Source organism: Echinococcus granulosus (genome assembly GCF_000524195.1).
Source record: "Echinococcus granulosus chromosome Unknown EG_S00009, whole genome shotgun sequence".
NCBI lineage: Eukaryota > Metazoa > Platyhelminthes > Cestoda > Cyclophyllidea > Taeniidae > Echinococcus > Echinococcus granulosus.
In genome coordinates, this window is record NW_020170389.1 from 1,828,873 (window position 1) to 1,847,331 (window position 18,459).

At 34.4% G+C, this 18,459-nt stretch overlaps 1 protein-coding gene across 1 annotated transcript; it reads left to right on the plus strand. All coding sequences in view use genetic code 11, as the record gives it.

Moving 5' to 3' along the window:
• Nucleotides 1-696: 696 nt before the first annotated feature.
• On the plus strand, nt 697-6,276 carry EGR_02197 (hypothetical protein; the record flags this gene model as incomplete). Its single annotated transcript, XM_024491446.1, has 10 exons — nt 697-726; nt 1,340-1,480; nt 2,608-2,702; nt 2,734-2,794; nt 2,827-2,892; nt 3,698-3,729; nt 3,772-3,931; nt 5,173-5,252; nt 6,061-6,136; nt 6,172-6,276. The coding sequence occupies 10 exons, from the start codon at nt 697-699 to the stop codon at nt 6,274-6,276; spliced, it is 846 nt and encodes a 281-aa protein (XP_024354299.1).
• Nucleotides 6,277-18,459: the final 12,183 nt, after the last annotated feature.

An 18,459-nucleotide genomic window follows, 5' to 3' on the forward strand; every position in this document is an offset into this window, starting at 1 on the left:
AAGCGACTTAAATATTTTTAGGCCTTCTTAGTATCTGGGTGAGCTGCTGAAGGACTGTTTGAAATGTGACTATGCTATGTGTCAGGGGAACTCTCCAAATCAATGTATTAAGTTATGATATTTGAATTTCAAACATTTACCTAGGCTTTCTATAAAGGAATTGTTGACTTCTATTATTTGTTTGGTCGTTTTACTGTAATTTTTGTATTCGATGACCAACTTTTCCCATGGATTTCTACCTGTCTGAATACTTTTATCCCTTTAAGGCCACACAAGAAAATTTATAGTGATCACCATTTCCTCCAAATATTATCTACCTTTAGCTTCTTAGCTTGTAACTATAATAAAAACAACCGTATTTACATCTATTGAGACTTTATTTGGAGATAAAGTTTAAACATATGTGCCTATTGCTCTTTCACCGAGGTTCTATGTAACAAATCGATAGTTGTTGTGATCGAGCTGTCTTCGAAAATACCTTCATTTCATTCACCTCTTGGTCAAACGCAAGTGTGTCAAAGGGATTTAGATTCTTTTCTGATGCCAGTTAAAGACATCAGGTTTTTTACTCCGAAAATGAACTACTTCGCGTTCTTTTTTGTCAAAAATCTACTTTTTAAACTGATCTTTTGGACCGAAAAGAGGTCTAAATCGACTGAGTAAACCACAATCACTTATGCATCTGTAGATAATTTAATGGAAGAAATTCTTTTTTTAATATCATTGGTTTGCTTCCATTAATGCGCAACGTTTCATCTTTTGCACTTCAAGGCAATGTTTATGGATTAATGATGAAGTAGAAAGCATGCTTATGGTTTAAGGGTATTTTTTTCTGCTATTATTTCTCCTTATGAAAGCTTTCTTCATCCGAGTGTGTTTTCACAAACTTTTTTCCATGATGAACAAAATGAGCTTTTTGAATGATAATATTAAAAACGCATCGTGACTATTTACATTTTGGCAAAATAAGTAATTGACAACCTCATAAACATTTCCAAATTAAGGTTATTCAACAATTTATGCTACAAAATAGTGATATCTTTATCGAATGGTACCACGATGTTCTTTGAACTTTCTTTACATATGTTGGAATTAGCAGGTGTGAAGTAAAATTAATGGCGACAGTGTCGAAAAAAAGTGCGATGCTATGGTATGAGCTTTTATTTCCATATGCCTTAATTACCGGAGATATTTTTTGCATAACTTTTAAATTTTCAAGTTAAAGTGTAGCTTGGTGGACGTAGTAATGTGATAGGTCAAATTCATGTCACTCCCATTTAAGGTATCTATAGATGATGAACGGGTTTCGTCCACTACGTCTGTCCTTTGGTTTTTTTAGGCGACGACGCTGAAGGTCATTAAGGAGGCAAATTATAAAAAGACTGGTCTAATTGTAAATAAATTTATTATTGACAGTTTCTGTATTGACGAATTATTTTCTGGAGAAAATAACTACAAATGCTTTGCGGGATGTCTAGTGGTAAGTTAGAAATACGTTTCCTCGAAAATGCTATTATCTGTCCCAGTTTAGCAAAAGGTGGGTAAATTCACTGCTAAGTACTTCGCGTTAGCAAAAGGATATGTGACTAATCACGCACATATTTGAAAGTTTTACTTGCTTCTACGCTTTTAAGACATAGTTTCAAAGGTATTGTTGATATTAGTTGTATTGCTTTTATCTCTATAGCCATTTTGAAGATCCACCTCGTGGTACTCCAGAGTGTAATGACTCACTACTCTAGCCAATTCTACGAAGACACATCCTCACCTGCTTCCACTGCTGTCGTGAGCACTAGTTCCTATTGGAGAACACGTATCATTCGTGCACTGAAGGAGCTCTGCCACGCATCTACGGGCTTCCAGCGCGTCGCCTCCATTCGACGTCTGTCCACTCTCGCAAGCTCCGGCTATAACGGACGTGCACTGACCTTCGAGGTGATACTCTACTCCACCGGCCACGGCAGGACTTTAGCCAGTCTGGAGGAGCTCATTAAGCATCGTCTTGATGAGGCTTATTTGCCAGGACTGGGATCGCTCGATCCTGAAGCCAGCTATGTTCAGCGCTTGGGGGAGAGTATGCCTGGTAGGTGGTCAGCTAGCTTAGATTCTTTTAGCAAATGTTGCTTCTTCTATTCTGCTAGTGAGCTAAGTACAATTTTAGTCATAGTTAGGAACTAGGAATGATTTGTTTAATGCTCTAAGGTCTCACAGTAGTAATGAATGATTTACCGGTTTTTCGATGCGTACATTTAAAATTTGAATTGTGCCATGAATTTGTGCATTAATGAAAATCAAAAATTGTATTTTATTTCTGCTTTATTAAAATTAATCCTGAATTATATATTGATAATCTTGTGTGATGGAATGTCGTTATCGCAACTTCGGATATGTTTAGCTGCTTAAAAGTTGTGCTAAACGATTTCTTTTAAATTTCGACGGCTATTACTTCTAATAAATATTCGTGAAGTATAGTGTCTGTGGTTTATTCAAGCATGAACTCAAATATGTCAACTGGCTAAAAAATAAGGCCGTGTACTTCTTACTTTCTGATGTGTCAAAAAGTTGGAGCTTTAAGAAAATTCTAACTACTGCTTAATTATTCAACAGTTTAGGTCTAACGATTTTCGTAATTTTTATTATTTTGCTTTCTTTTTGTTGTCATCATTCGTCACTGATATTGTTATATGCCCTTATTCCGTAAAGTTTCTTCACAATTTTTTTGCATCATTGTAGTGCAACACGAATTCACTCATGCAGATCTGTTTGTTTTCTACCTTTAGTAAGCATAAATTGGGTATTCCCATTTCTTTACAGTCCAAAATTTAGATTTTATTAATTGCTTCTGGTGATACCAGCGTTTTCTTTTTTAAAAGTATCGTGGACCCTACAAACGTAATTACGACTAAGGCAACAGTTGTAATTTCACAAAGTCATGACTCACTTCATTTCTGATTTTGAGGCATAAAGTTGGAAGTCTAAATGTCATACAGTGCGAGAACCAAACTCATTTTAAAAAGCAGTTAGATTTTGTGTCGGTTCACCTGATGACCGTTACAAATGCTCAATCTGTCCATAAACGAGAAAGAAACTGCTATTAAATAAGCTGACTTTCGGTATGATGACGAAATGTTTGTCCTATGCTTTTTGTCTAAGCAAAACATTTAATAAAACACAACGATAGAAAGGAATAAAAATTAGCTTTAGGGATTGCTTTTTTGCTAATCATCATCTATAACGAAAACAGTTATATTCCATGGCTGCTCTTTTTACCGAATACATAACTCATTCTAATGTTACTTTCCAGATCGCTCCTACCCTGTTACACAGTTCTGAAGTTACCACCATTAAAACTATTTAGAGTTTTTGATATCTATTAGACTATTCTAAATTTTAAAAAAAATCCCAGGTGTCAAAATTAAGTCAACGAATCACTAATGTGCCATTTCAATCGAAGCATGGCAGAAAATAAGCACGTACCCTGATGCCCGTATTTAAAACAGTGATCAGCTCGCAAACATTTAATGAAAAAATAAGGCACTGCTTTAACGCCTTTTTGTTTTTGCTCAGCCTTTGAAAGGATATTTGAAATATTTATGTACGCACATGACATTCTGGCTGTCGAAGATGAAAACGTTCCACGCAAAATAAGGGATTAATAAGTCGATTTCATTCAATTCTCTATATAATAATTTTGTAGTCTGGTCTAAAGAAAAATGTTGTTACAATAAAGTAATTGTTAGTTTTTTTCGGATATCTTAAAATTACTTAAAGGATTTCAATTTATGTCCACATTGAAGTGCAAAACCATTTTTTTCGTATAGTAGGAATGATAAAGCAGAGCGATTATTATTTATTTAAAAATACAAAGCTTGTACGTGCTGTTTATCGCATAATACTTTATCTTTGGAAAACTTTGAACAACCATATAAAAGTGAATTCGGTTGTGCCCAATTTTTATGCATCGTGATACAGACATTTAACTACAAGTAATAGATCTCACTTACAAAAAAATTGCCTACGATTTTAGTCGACATTTTGTAGATACTATAATCTTGACAATGTTTGAAGTCTGATATTTGTTTTTTCACCTGAGAGAAAACAGCCTTGCCAGAAAGTAGAAAGCCAACTTATTTTAACTATGAGAAATTGGACATCATGCTGGTAATTAAACTAACAAAACAGTCTTTAGATGTAATTAGAAGGCAAGTTTTTAATCCTGAACAGGGATTGGATTAAGTGAATTAGCTGTTTGTAAGAGAAAACGCATGTAATAGTTCTAACCAATCCAACATATTTGTTAAATAGTTTTGATTCCCCTATAATAAAATAATTTATATATACTCCCATCTTGATGTATAGAAAAAAGGCAACTTTGGAGTTGCCTATAGATGAGGCTAAAATTTATTGATAGTGTTACTTGAGTAAACCCAAAATGTCCATTAATTTTGGCAACAACTTTGACGCAGTTGTTTCACCGAAACACTGAGAAACCACCGATATTATTGCAAGTTTACATCATAATCCAAGCTTTTGTTTACTTACTCTTAAACTTTACTGTGTTGCAGGTAAGAACTTGGATTTTAAAATCTGTATTCTTACAGATTGTCCTCGGGATGCAAGTGTTCTGGCATAATTTGTGATTGTTTCATTTAATTTCCAAATTGTTTTGTGGTAATTTTAAGTACTTAAAGTTTAGTTATTTCCATCAAAATTTTAGATGATTATATTAAAACCAGTTTTTTTCGAATGCGGAGTACCTTGCCAGATCTGAGTCCCATTGAATTTGAATGAGTGTTTATTTGGACTATGAGTAAGAAACGAGTGGTTATCCTCCAGTCGACTTATCCTAATTTTATTGGTTGATATGAAATTTTATTAAGCTAACTTTTATATATTAATGGTTAAATAAAAATTACCTTATGTCATTGAATTCTTTTTCAGATCCCAAACCAGATTTCAGACAACATCCGGACGTCTACTCCAAGGAAAAGGAGGTACATGTGGTACCTTCTACTCTAGAATAATAAAACAGCTATTCAAGTTCGTGTACTTACATCCCATCTGCCTACATTGGAGTTATGCATCCATTAGACCTATATTTTCAAAGTCAATATTCTTTTTTAATAAACCGAATCAAATCCTTTGAATTGATATGTTTTTATGTAATTTTAGATCAAAGCGGACTACAAAAGTAATGAAGGTGTAGATCTGACAAGTATGTACCCCAATTCCTGTATTTTACAAAAACTTAGGTAAAATTAAATCATATAAGTAGCCACAACTTTGTCCTTTCTGTAATTAAGTTTAATTAAATCTTCCTCCATTTTAATTTGCTGTGTTAGAAAGTTACAGACAAACAAATAATTGTCGGGATGTGGATTTGATCATCTGACATGGTTAGAAGATAACATTGGGGTGTCTTTCGGATTTAGACATGGGCAGAGATTCGCCGCAACAGGATTATCCTGGAAGCAGTCGTAGGTACCCCATTACGGTTCGGCAAACTGCTCATGAACTCGCAGTTCAAAATAGTTGGAGACATCGAGAAATTCTCAACCAGCCCGGTGTTATTGCCGGTAGGCCAAAGTTGAATGGGCTTTTTTAATAGGGAATTTTTGTTTGATATTTGAATAGATTCCTTATTGCTTGAATAAAATAATATTTAAAAGTTTTGGAAATCAACAAAACACTGTTTAGTTTTAATTCACGAGGTTAATGCAATCACGATTTTAAATCAGTGTAAAAGCAGGAAAAATGGCTAATCTAACAAAGTAAGTTAAATGTGCACTTGCTAATGCGATTTTCAAAAAGAAACTAGAAATTAGAAACTGCGGCGATCGGTTGCCAGAGAAGCTTTTTAAGACGTAATTGATGTAAAATAAAGGCAAATAAACTTTCTTAGCTTTGTTTTATGTCATTGTACTAACAATGCTGCACTGTACAATTTCTAAGATATAACCTTAATGGTTTTTCAAATTTGCACGAATGAGTCATTTTTTGTTCTTAGCTCTAGTTTTCATGACGATTTACTGTTATGTTCTTAACAACTTGATGAAAAAGAGATGAACCTGGAGTTTTGTTGTTTCAATGTAATTCAAATGACAATTTTTCATATTTTTTAGAGTGTTACCCTATTGTAAATTGGTTAGAAATTAAAGTCTTAGCTTATAGGTCAAAATAATTGTGTTCACTTTAGCATTTATATTATGTGATATGGCTAAGAAGAAAAGTCGCCGTAGGAATGGTTATTTAAAATATATGTTTTTGAGATGGTGAGAAGCAAACTTTGGTTATTCCAAGGAGATAAGTTTTTTTAATCCTCGTTTTATCTGCAAATTTAAAAGAATTATATGTAGATTGGTAATTTTCTTGAAAGCAGTTGTTTTTTACTAAAATTCAAATTTACTGGAGCGTGTTCAGCATTCATCATGAAAACCAATTTGATAACCCCATTCATTAATAATATCCATGCATAGAACTGTAAAATCAAATGCGTTGTTTAAAGTGGACTAGTTCATCGTCAGAATAAATCAATTGCAAATATATATTGAATTCTTTTAAAAGTACACCTTCATGAAGTTGCTTTGAAATAATAAACGCCGTTTTTACTTTTCTACTTTTTATTTCAGGTGACATAATTTTATGCGCATATTAATCTCTATTTACTCAAAAAGCATTCTTTTGCCTGGTAGGAAGACTAAAAAATTCTTATTGTATGCAATTAAAGGCGTTCATAAGGAAATCAGAGTACCATAAATTTATCTGATCATCACTGTTGCCCGTTGCTTTCGGGCAGCTTGTATTAGTTTACAATGTTACCAATTCACCCGTTAGCCATCGTTGGAAGTACTATCGCTGGATTGTTGTTGCTGATTCTGCTCATCCTCTTCTGCATATACCGTCTGCGCAAGAAAGACGAGGGTTCGTACTCCCTTGAGGAGCCGCAGAAGGGTCCTGCCACCTCTGATGCTTATATGCGTGCTTCCAGTCGCGAATTCTACGCCTAGTTCTACCACCACTACTCGTTTCTCTCTTGTATATAGACTTCTGTCCTTCCCTTTCATCATCAAATGCTTGTATTTTCTCTCTCTCTTCTTCCGCCACACCACTAACTATACTTTCTGCATGTGGCTTCTTCAAGTAGCAGCTTAGGTTTTAATTAATCTTGCACATTATTTTTATTCCCTTACTCTTTGTCTTGTAAAATTTGTTTATCCGGCTTTTGCTATCAATGTGTGCACCTGTGAGCGTGGGTGCGAATGTGTGATTGCCTTCAGCCCACGTGAATGCAAGTAATCGCATGAGATGGAATATAATCATTTGTAGATAAGTATTCCTATTCGATAGGCGATGATATAAAGCGAGAAGTTTATGGGCTTTTGTGTATTTTTTGCATCTTTTTGATTTGCCGATGGATCCTTATAGTAACCGGATTAGTGTAATAGTTTTGCATGAATGCCTAAAATGTATTCGATGGCTATTTCGCAGCATACAGCGCCACTTAGATCTCCAAGTTTTTACACATTGATGCAAAAAAGTGTTTTCAAAAAGGATTTGATTCGGTAACTTATTATCTTTGTAAAGTACATTTAAGGTATGCATTATTTAGAAGGCCTACTTAAGCGGTGCATACATAGAAATATGATTGTAATAAGTTGATAGTGCTAGATTTCAATTTAGCTTTAAAGATCTTGATATAGGCGAGTGTAATTTTGTGCCTTTAAACGTAACATCTTCCACCTTGAATTTCACTTTTCCAGACATGTAGCAGTTCATAGTGAATTAGGTCAAATTAGAAACAACTCGGAATTGTGTAAGGTGTTGATCCTAAATTAAAATTGAAGGGCGGTGTCTGTGACGTGATGTGCTACTATTTTTTGGACAAGTTGAATTTGCAAACTTCCTTTAGGTAAATTTCGTCAATTAATCAAAAAGGTCTTTCTACTAAACAAATTGTTTTCTAGTATGTCAGACGTTATTTTTATATTTTCATGAACGCATAAAAGCCCAATAAATAATCGCGAAAATAGTTGCACAATATTTATGAGTTCATAAAAGAATCCTCAAGATAACCATCCTTAAGAGTTTTAAACCTAGACAAAACTTTAAGGAAATTGTAAAAGAATTAACTGCTTCGTTTGATTGTTCTATTTACAGTGTCAATTTTATTGCTGACAATTAGAAATATTCGCAATTTTCCCCAAATTGATCTTCTTCAGTTTGTTTTAAGACATTACTACTTTGTCGTTTTCACATGTTTAAAAGTATTTCACAAGCGAATCGCCAAAGTGGAAATGTGTAAGTCTTTGACATCGGTGATACTTTGTAAATACGGATCAAGTGAAAATCACAGACAAGAAGACTCAGAGGCTAGGACGAAAGATAAAGCATGGTAATTATTGTGCCGAAAGTCCTGAAACAATACGGACTTGCTCCACTGCTAATGGATTAAATGTTCACTTTGCCGAAATAGTTTTTAGCTTTCGAATCGCTTTATGCTATTTTGACACGATATAACAATTTGTTTTTCATTTATTCAAGTTTAGCACAAATTGTTCCAAGACGACAAACTACCGAAGATAATTACAATGATGAAATTTAAAATAATATTGTTAAATAACATGTCAATGTATAGATTTTGGTAGAAGCTGTATTTGTTGTTTAACAATTCAACCTCTGAAAAAGTTTGAAAATTATCAGGAGCTGACAGATTATGCGGAACATTTAAATCCATGGGAAATTGCTGATTAGTTTACAACTAATACCATCATTTATGGTACCGCATTTTGGACAAAATAACAAGAAGCATTTCTTATTTTGCGTAAATATATTGTGTGCTACTTATTTCTGCTTAGGATTCTTTTTAAAATCTGTGGTCAGACACCGCTAGCACATTTACAAGTGAGTCTTTGTGGCTCAGAGAGATAACTATGAATAGCATCCACGAGGAGTTAAATTGGTATAACCATGCAAAAAAAACGTACAAATTGACGTACATACAGCGCTAATATAAGGACCCACCATAAGAAGGAATAATTTGCCCAGTTAGAATCACGGTCGTTATTGGTATGGCAACTGTGCAAAAGCATACACCAAAGTGAATTCAGAGCGATACTGCTTCTCGAGCCGCCATTCCAAATATTTCTTTCCAAAAGATGAGCCATCACAATTCGACAAATTCGCGAGAAATAGACTAAGGCATTTCTTGCACTATACTTTTTAATTCAATTAACGTAATTCATTTTAAGAGGTTGTTACATAGCTAATTAGCTTATATCACTTCCATTTCGATAAAGGCTCTTGAGAATACTGCATAGTTTTATAAATATGGGAAAGCAAATACAGAACTATAAAAAACTGCGGTCTTAGGACTTCGCTGTGCCATTCGTATATTTACTGCCTTGACAAAGTAGAATGGATTGTTTTCATTTTTTCTACCTTTCGGTGGTAATTCACACCTAGTATGCAAGAGTGTTGACACGATCATCGTCGACCTAATATATTCCACAAATTGTTAAATTAGACAACATGGTTTGCTTGGTATTGAATAAGTAAATATTTTGTGAGCATCCGTAAACCGATTTGAATTATCATGTTTTTGTAGCAAAATATAGAAAGGTTTTTTTGGTTAAAAAAGTGTTGCGATTTATATAAAGTTCCTTTACTTTAATAATTCTGCTCTAAATCCTTTTTTTGAATTGATCCTTTTTACCTATCTTATTTTATTAGGCTTTTAGAAATTTAAAAATTGTCGCATCAGCTACACCATATTTTATAGACCATGCAAACCACTTTCATTCTGTTAAAGTAGTTAAATTAGAAAATCCTAAGGTACACGATGTGGAAAACTGACCGTCTTAGTGTGATCAAGATAGCTAAGCTACCATAACTAAGGACGGATGCATTAGTTCCTTATCCGAGGGAAGATTGTTTGCTGATTCCCTAGGTGGCATTATGCGCTTGTTGTAGAAAATGCGTCCATTTTAATGTATTTTACCTGCACTGGCAAAATAGTTAACCAATTAAATGTGCTCATGTCATACAAGGTAAGAACAATTTAAACACGAATACCTTCAGTCGTCCCACCAAAAGAAACTAAGTGGAATATTTAGGGACTTTGCGTAGTGTCACAAGTCTTCCTTGAATATAAATAACCATAGTACGAGAGATTGCCGGTGTACAGAAGGGATGGATGCCAAGTTCCACAGTGGAAATACAAAATAGCTTTAATTATCTGCAAAATTAAAACAGAGAGTTTAGTAAATAAGCCAAATTATGCAGCCCTTCTTTCCCCCTTTGAGCTTCGTCCTCGATGCTACCCTTGGTCAAGCGCTGTGATTGCCATCAGCTCTCAATTGGCGCAGTAAGGAAAAACAAGCACAAGCCATTTACTCTAGTCATCAAATTTGCGTGCATCACTGATGCTTTTTAGCAATTCCACCAGATTTGAAATTTTTTCTTTTAGGAAGGCTGTATTAAAGAAAGGGATAATGTACACTTGTTAGTCGTAACAACACTGGCCCAAGAGCAGGGTTGCTTTAAAAAATAGCTCTATATGAATAGATCTCTGGTCTGTTCCTACTTGTCACTTTGTTCTTGCCTAACCAAATTTGTCCACCTAGCTAGAGAGGTAGAGATTCACTGCTTGTTCACCTAAGTGACATCGCCATGCAAGTATTGTGGACAACTCCGTAACGAACTTTGCAAGATGGGTAATAATTGATGCCGCATCAGTTGTTAATTGGCTTACTTTATGGACACGGAACTGGGGTAGTTGCCTGAGGTAAACTTCATTTTTAACCATTTTGTTAAAGGTCGTTACGGCCTATCTAATCTACAATGTATTAATGTCACACTGAAACTTAACAGTAATTGAAGTGAGGGTAGCTATCCTTTATGATGGAGTTCAATTGCCTGACATCGCTGTAGCGGCCTGAGTCTTTCCTGAAGACCAAAGAAATCATAGCCTTAGGGAAAAATTTGCATTGCTGAAGGGTTAGAGGACTATTGACATAGCTTAAGGCACTGCCCTCCAACAGAAGTGCCTAGGCAAGACCCAAGCAAGCATTTTAACACATAATCAAGCTTGCAGATTTTGTTCTGAGCAAGTTGTGGTTTCAAGTGAGTAAATTTTTCAAGATTTACAAATATAATTATTAAATCTATTATATTCCAAGCAAGTCTGTAAATTCGAAATCACAAAAATGGAATCCCTATGGTTGGGCCCAACTAAACATTTAGTACCTTTATGGTTATTACAAATATTTGCGAATCAAACAAGTTCTGGCTATATATAGCATTGAACTCATAGCGCTATCACAGCATTGCTTTAGGTAAAGGTCCAAATCGTACTGTAGGTTTTGTCTGTAACTCAAAAGGCTGAGAAACGTTTATTTGGATTCAAAGCCTAACAACGTTATAGTGATGTATTTCTATAGAAATTCAAAAAGCAGTAGAGTTGATTAGTCCATTTAGTAAAAAAAGGTGCCTCAGGTTTATCATTAGGTGACCTCTAATTTTGGCACCATGTTATGCTAATAGACTTTTTAACTGCATATAACACTGCTTCGAAAATAACCTCACTTTATCTTATTCGGTATAGTGTTCACACAAGCTCCGCTTTTATTTTAACTCAGTTGATTACTAGTAGCTTTTTTTAGTTCTTAAACACGGAACAAAAAGGCTTCACCGGGTATTTTTTGAAAACACAAATGTTTTAGTCAAATATTTTAGTTCTGTTTAACAAGCACTATGGTGTTTTTATCTAAAGGTTCATCAAAACATCCCACTTATTTCAGGTATATGATCTCCTAACATAGTGTTTTGCTTCTGTAGTCTAAGTGCTGCCTCCTTTCCTGCGTTCTTGTGCTGTTATATTTTGTAATGTAAACTTTTAACGGAAACCACAACGCTGGCTGTTGTTTTAATCAAAGCTCTGGTTACGGATAGATTTTTCCCCGTTGAGGCTGGCGTACCATATGGGAAAGTAAATGCGAATCGTAAGCTGTATACAAGCGTAAATTTTGCCGTTTTAGGTTCAAATTTTTCCTCCTAGAATAAGGTATGTTTTAAATTATTTGACTAAGTTTAACAATAGCTTAACAGTATTGTAGCGTCCCGGGACTCCCTGAAGACGAAAGAAGGCAAAATACTCGGGCAGAATATATATTTAGAGCAGAAAAGGTGTCTGGGCTATTTGAACGGCCTAAAAGGCCAACCCACCCAACGAGGTACAAGGGGGCTAATTCATCAAAGTACAAAAGTGGCGCCTCACCAGTGCCAAGGGATAAACCACTATCGTATTACATAGCCTCCCTCCTCTTTTGAGCGTCGTCCCCGGCGCTCCCGCAGGTCAACCTTCCGCGTCAGCCATTACAACGTAGTCGGTGCAGTAAAGAAACACCCACGAGCCGACCGTGCCAGTCACCAAATTAGCGCGCAACTGAGGGGATACTTGACCTCAAAGTCGCTGATCCCTCCTAGCGGCTGGACTGGATCTGGAGTTTCGTTCGGTTTGGGGATATGATTCAGAATGGTGGGGGAAACCTGTAACGAAACTTCCCGATGGTTCACGGCCAATGTCACTTCAGTTGTCATTGGCTTTTCTGTAGAACACGGGACTGGGAGAGATGCCGAAGGTGGACGCCAACATCAACCCTTCTATTAGGGGTCATCACCATTCTCCCATCCGTAGCATATGTACTTCTTCCGCTCCACTAAGGCTTATCACGCAGAAGTGGAAAATCAGGATACATGTCCTTTAAGATCGGGTTCGCTTTCCGTTGCCACCAGTGTAGCGTTCCAGGACTCCCTGAAGACGAAAGAAGACAAAGTACGCGGGCAGAAAATATATTCAGCACGGAGAAAATGTCTGGGCTATTGGCACGGCCCAAAAGGCCAGCCCACTTGGCGAGGTACAAGGGGGCTAATTCACCAGTGCCGAGAGACAAACCACTGTCGTATTACAGTATAGTATTACCAAATTTAGGTTAGATTTGGTAAAAACCATGCAAAAGGGAAATCCCAGTGGTCCTTTTAATATCAATTAAGATGATGAAAATAATTGTAAAAAGGATTGAACTATTTATGCAGAGTTCCCTGACCATGCAGGTTTTATGAACCACTTTATGCAAATGTTCGCATTAAGATTTAGCGTATCAAATAAGGTGCATATAAAGTGCACATTTTTAATCTCAGTTGTAATAGAAAATCAACTCTTTAAATTATCTGCACAACTTTTTTAAATGATTGCGTTTTAAAATGAAATTTACAAAAGTAGCCTAAAATAAGTTATTTGTTTTTATAAACAAATTTATTTGCTAAACTATTTCTTCCTTTCATAAATGTATGCACAATAAAGCATTTTAGTTGGCACATAAAAGGAATTTTACAGCTGAAAGTAGTAAGATAAAATTAGATTTGCATTTTAGGCAACCCAGAGAATCTTTTCCTATTTTTCATTCTTAACACTAATTACTCCTAATTTTAAAAGTGACAAGATTAATTTTAAATGAGATTTTGTGTTAAGTATTAAAAATTGAGGCTTAATGCCAAAGACCATTAAGTTATTCTTACGCATTTCTGATTTTGCAAACCATATATACAATTTTGCTTATAATCAACATTTTAAATTCCTTAGCTCTTATTTTTTAGCATATCGTACACTACTGCAATGCTTTCAATACACAAATCATGTGATTACAATACCCAAAGCGGCTTTAAATTTAATTTAAACGCAATTTTTAGGTGCCTTTGCGAAAAAAGATCTTTGCATTTTTAAAGTAGCTGATTAAATTTATTTATTCACTTTCAAGCAAATTTTGTAAATTATGGTTTTTAGAATCTGAAAACAGCCAAGATGCTATAGACACGATAGAAAATCCATGTTGCAGAGTTGATTGTCAGGCTGTGAAGCCCTAGGAGTTCGCACAGATATATGCGTAATACTTTGCTTGCTGAACTTTTTATTTGGGCTTTGCGGTTACTGATTGCAGGGTTCATTATAATAGCCTCCCGGTCCTTCTCTCAGTCGACGATACTTATTCTGCTCATGTACTGTGTCCTTCCTGTCTTCAAAAAGGTCTCAATGCTCTACATTGGTAGATGCAGCAAGCGAACCCGATTTTATAAAATATATACTTCGGTTTTTACCACAATGTTATAAATCCTGACATAAAACTGTGACGACCTTTAACAGAAGGGTCGAAAAATGTCTATTCTAGGAAACTATAACAGTTATTACCGTATAAAGCGCACTAGCCATGACCGCAAACCACTGTAAAAATTTCGTTATGGAGTTGTCTACGGTAATCGCATGAAGATCAATTATGTAAACTCATTATGCCTATTCTACATCTTCACTAGCTAGGTAGGACCCAAAAAGATATGACTAAGCAGTACTAGAGAATAAAATGGTAAACAGGAACAGATGCAAAATCTTGTTTACACAAAATTATTTTTAAACAACATTCCTTACTAAGTGACAAGTGATAAACAGAAGTGAAGGCCAGCACATTCCCTTGTCTCCGAACCCAGTTTCCGTACAGGACGAAACTTTAGGAAACTGTTGAATTGCCAAGAGGAAACAGTGACGCAGAAGTCAACTTCCTTCTTTTAAATTACTGATTATATTGTGATGGCCAGCACACGAGTTCGGCAATGGGTAACGCCGGTGACTATGCGCAAAAGACGAGGTGGGCTATATAACATTTTAATTATTTGTTTCACATTTCGTTTTGATTTAATGGGAACTTAATGCTCCATCTTCGTATTTTCTCTTAGCAGCATGGGCTCTGAGACAAGGCAGTGGTCCCTCATCCTAGCATTATGCCTTCTTTTTGTGTAGCAGATAAATATCAAATGTCTCGAAAAAGCTTTATTCAAAAAGCTAATAACGTAGTAGCAGATCTGGTGATCAAATTTTAAAAAGGCAGTGACTACATGTTTTTGGTGGCGATATACATTCAAACAAAGGCAAAACTTGATACTGTTTTACCGTATAAAATACCAACACAATTGCTCTTCTCCTGCAGGGTGACAAATTAAATGTTTGTTGAAATTTTTGATAAACTGCAAGGAAAATGTTATTAATTTTTCAAAATTGGCAGCACTAGTGTCATGATTACTTGTGTTGGAATTACTTTGAAAAGCAGACTACGTGTAGCACCTATTGCGAAGCTGTTTGGTTTTAAAAGCATTTTACTTCTAACACCTCACAAAAATGAGACTAAAAAGTTTATGATGTTTAATAGTAAAACCAAAAAAAAATTAAAAAGGGCCTGGTATGCTTTAAATATGGTTTTACTAACAAAAAAAGGCCGTACTCTTAAGATCCTTTATTTTGCAGGTTTGTGATAAATCACACATAAAGCTAAATTTGAATACATCTGATTGACGTTACGAGTAGTTTCCTATCCTATTTCACCCTAAATTATAATCTTGAGGTTGGTTTTTTAAAATTTTACCATTATCAACAAATTCAGAGTTTTATAAAAAAAATTAATAGAATTACACTATAACAAAAAAAACAAAACGCGAAATGTGTAATTTAGGCTAAAATAAGATTTACTGGTTTAAAAAATATCTGCCTGCTTAAATTCTTGTTGAATTCCTTCAAAACTAAAAACTTCCTTTGTCAACCCCTTTATTTAAGCAAATTGTTGTTTTATTGTGTTTCTTATTTCTTCATAATATCTTTTTAGGTACATATTTTCTTGAATGCTAATAATGTAGGCTTTATATATCTATAATCGTCACCTGGGTGGGTGCTACATTGCTCTCAATGGTAATAAACGCAATAAAAAATGAAAAAACTATGAAACTGCAGGATTATAATTTGCTGAGAGATTACCGTATAAGCATGTTGATGGAAACTACTAACATAGAAGGACACCTTAAGCGGTGGTAAACATTTTTCAATTACTAAAATAAAGCTATGATATTAATTAGTTTTAGACTTACTCTGCTTTGACGTTTATTAAACACTGATATATTAAGTCAGTTAGTGATTTTCTGAACTTTCAAAGATATCTAGGGACAGGTTATTTACATCTCATTATTTGGTACACAAACAAACTCTTAACCTAATAAATTATATATAAAGTTCCTGTTAATTTACGCAAATTTTTTTAGATTAGGAACCCAAATTCATATTACTAATTTTTACCGCCTAACGTTACCCTTAAAACTTGTCAAAAGATAAGCTTATGACCAGGTTAAAAGATTTTGCAACAATTCCTAGCAGAAGGGTTGCTAATGGCGTCCGTTTCTAGTTGCCTTATCAGTCTTGTTATTTATTAAAAGCTTTAGCACTAGCCGTAACCTGTATAAATTTAGCAAGGAAGATAAAATTATCATGACAGTTTTGAAAACTGTCAAGAAAACTGTCGAGAAAATACATATTTTTTCAAAACTATATGAACTTTTTGAACTCATTTTAGCCTAATACAAGGTGCTTTTGTCACGTATAAATAGAAAACCAATCCTTACTTAAGTGCAAAAACTGTAATGCATGTTGCAAATACTTTTTCTCCATTATCACAACTATTTCTCTCTTTTCAAAATAATACTGTTGCATAAAACTACTTTTTAGTTCTAGTTTGCAATACTAGACCTTTTTGTAATGGTAGAACGGCATAGGCTGCAGATGGAATAATCTAAAACGACTCATAGTAAAAGGACTAAAACTGACGTCCTGTATTCTGCAGGATTGATGTTTACAACAGAAATGCCACTAATTATAAACCATCTGAAAAAGTTTTGTTATGGGTTTGCTAGCAATACATGTATGAGGATGTCTACTATAAGAAAATAATCGGAAAATATAATTTTTTAAAGCACTAAGGTAGAAAGTAGAAAGGTAATGTCTTACACAAAGTCTCAAACAAACAAAGACAAACGACAACTTGAGATAGGCTAAACTGATTATTAAAGAATGTTTTAGAATTTTTATTCGCATTAAAAGACACAACGTAAACATATGGCAGCATTTGAAAGATGATAGCACAAACCAAATATTTGGCATCGATTATATGTAGATATTTATTGAATGAATTTTCTGAACCAACTCAATATCCGCCATCTAAAAAGGAATTCGTTCAGTAATACCTCTTAAAACACATAAAAACCCAAAAGCAATTTTGTTCGCTTTTTAACGGTTAAATAGGCTTACTAATCATGAATGACAGAAAAGGGGTTATCAAATTAAAAAATATCTTACACCAAGGGTAGAAAGATAAAGCTAAAATTTAAGCAGACGTTTAACGATTGCACATAAACAAGCATTGAAATACTATGTGAAACCCACGAGGAAAATACCCTTCCCCAGGAGGCCGCTGAGGTAAAAACTCAACAGGTATATCTTAAGAGAGCAAAAATTAATGTGAACTGCACTGTGAAAGAAATATGTAAGGTTGAAAAATCTTACAAGGACATGGGGTACTAGTGACAGCTACAACTGTGTTGCGACTCTTATGACATCCTAAAATATAAAAAAAATATTACAATACTTTTAAATTTATGTTCTCGAAAGAACGGACATATTTGTAACAATCGTGCAAAACGTATAACATACCACATTTGCATTTCTTGTAACAGCATCTACAGCCTGCAATATTCGGTCCTTTATTACGTTTTCTAAATTTCGTTTGTTACTATAAATGACGCTTTAATCTCTTTATTTTTTAGTACATAAATGCAAAAAGAATTTAGTTTTAACAAAGAGCTTAACGTTCAAGAACTGAAAACAAATCTGATCATAATACAAATTCTGTTAATAACACAAGAACTTATTGCAATCTTTTAACTTTTTGTATTAGATATTTAAAAACAAAACAAACAAAACAGCTTTTAATATTGTAGTTTAGGCTTTACTTTTAACCTTAAACATATGTATTTTTGCTTAATTTTAGCAACTACGAAAATGCAGAAATCGCAGTATACTTACCCATCGTAACCCTCCGTTATGGTCTTCGCTATTACAAACGCAAGAAGATGCAATATATTTAGGAGCTAGAGGTAAAAATCCAATAGAATTGTACAGATGCGCACGTCACTTAGCATAAAAACAGTGGACACATAATTTGATCGATTGACTTTTGCTTGGCAAAACATCCACATTTATGCAACGATCTTATCCTGTATAATAAGTGCCTTAAATTAACATTAATTTTTCTAAATTTTTTAAAAAAGAGTTTCTTTGTTTTAATAATTTATTTTTGCTTTGATCATATTGTGAATTTTTTTAAAGAATAGCCTCAAAAACTTTATAAAATAATTAAAAAATTTTCGCGATGTCACGGTTACTTTTGGCAAAAATTTTGCATAGTAGTTAGTGTGTATATTGCGAATTTTAAAATAAGCACAAAATTATATTTGAAGAAAGCGATGGATAACTATACGATGATAATCTGAAAAAATTTGTGACCCTTACCTTTTCCTGTGAAATTTTGCGGCAAAAAA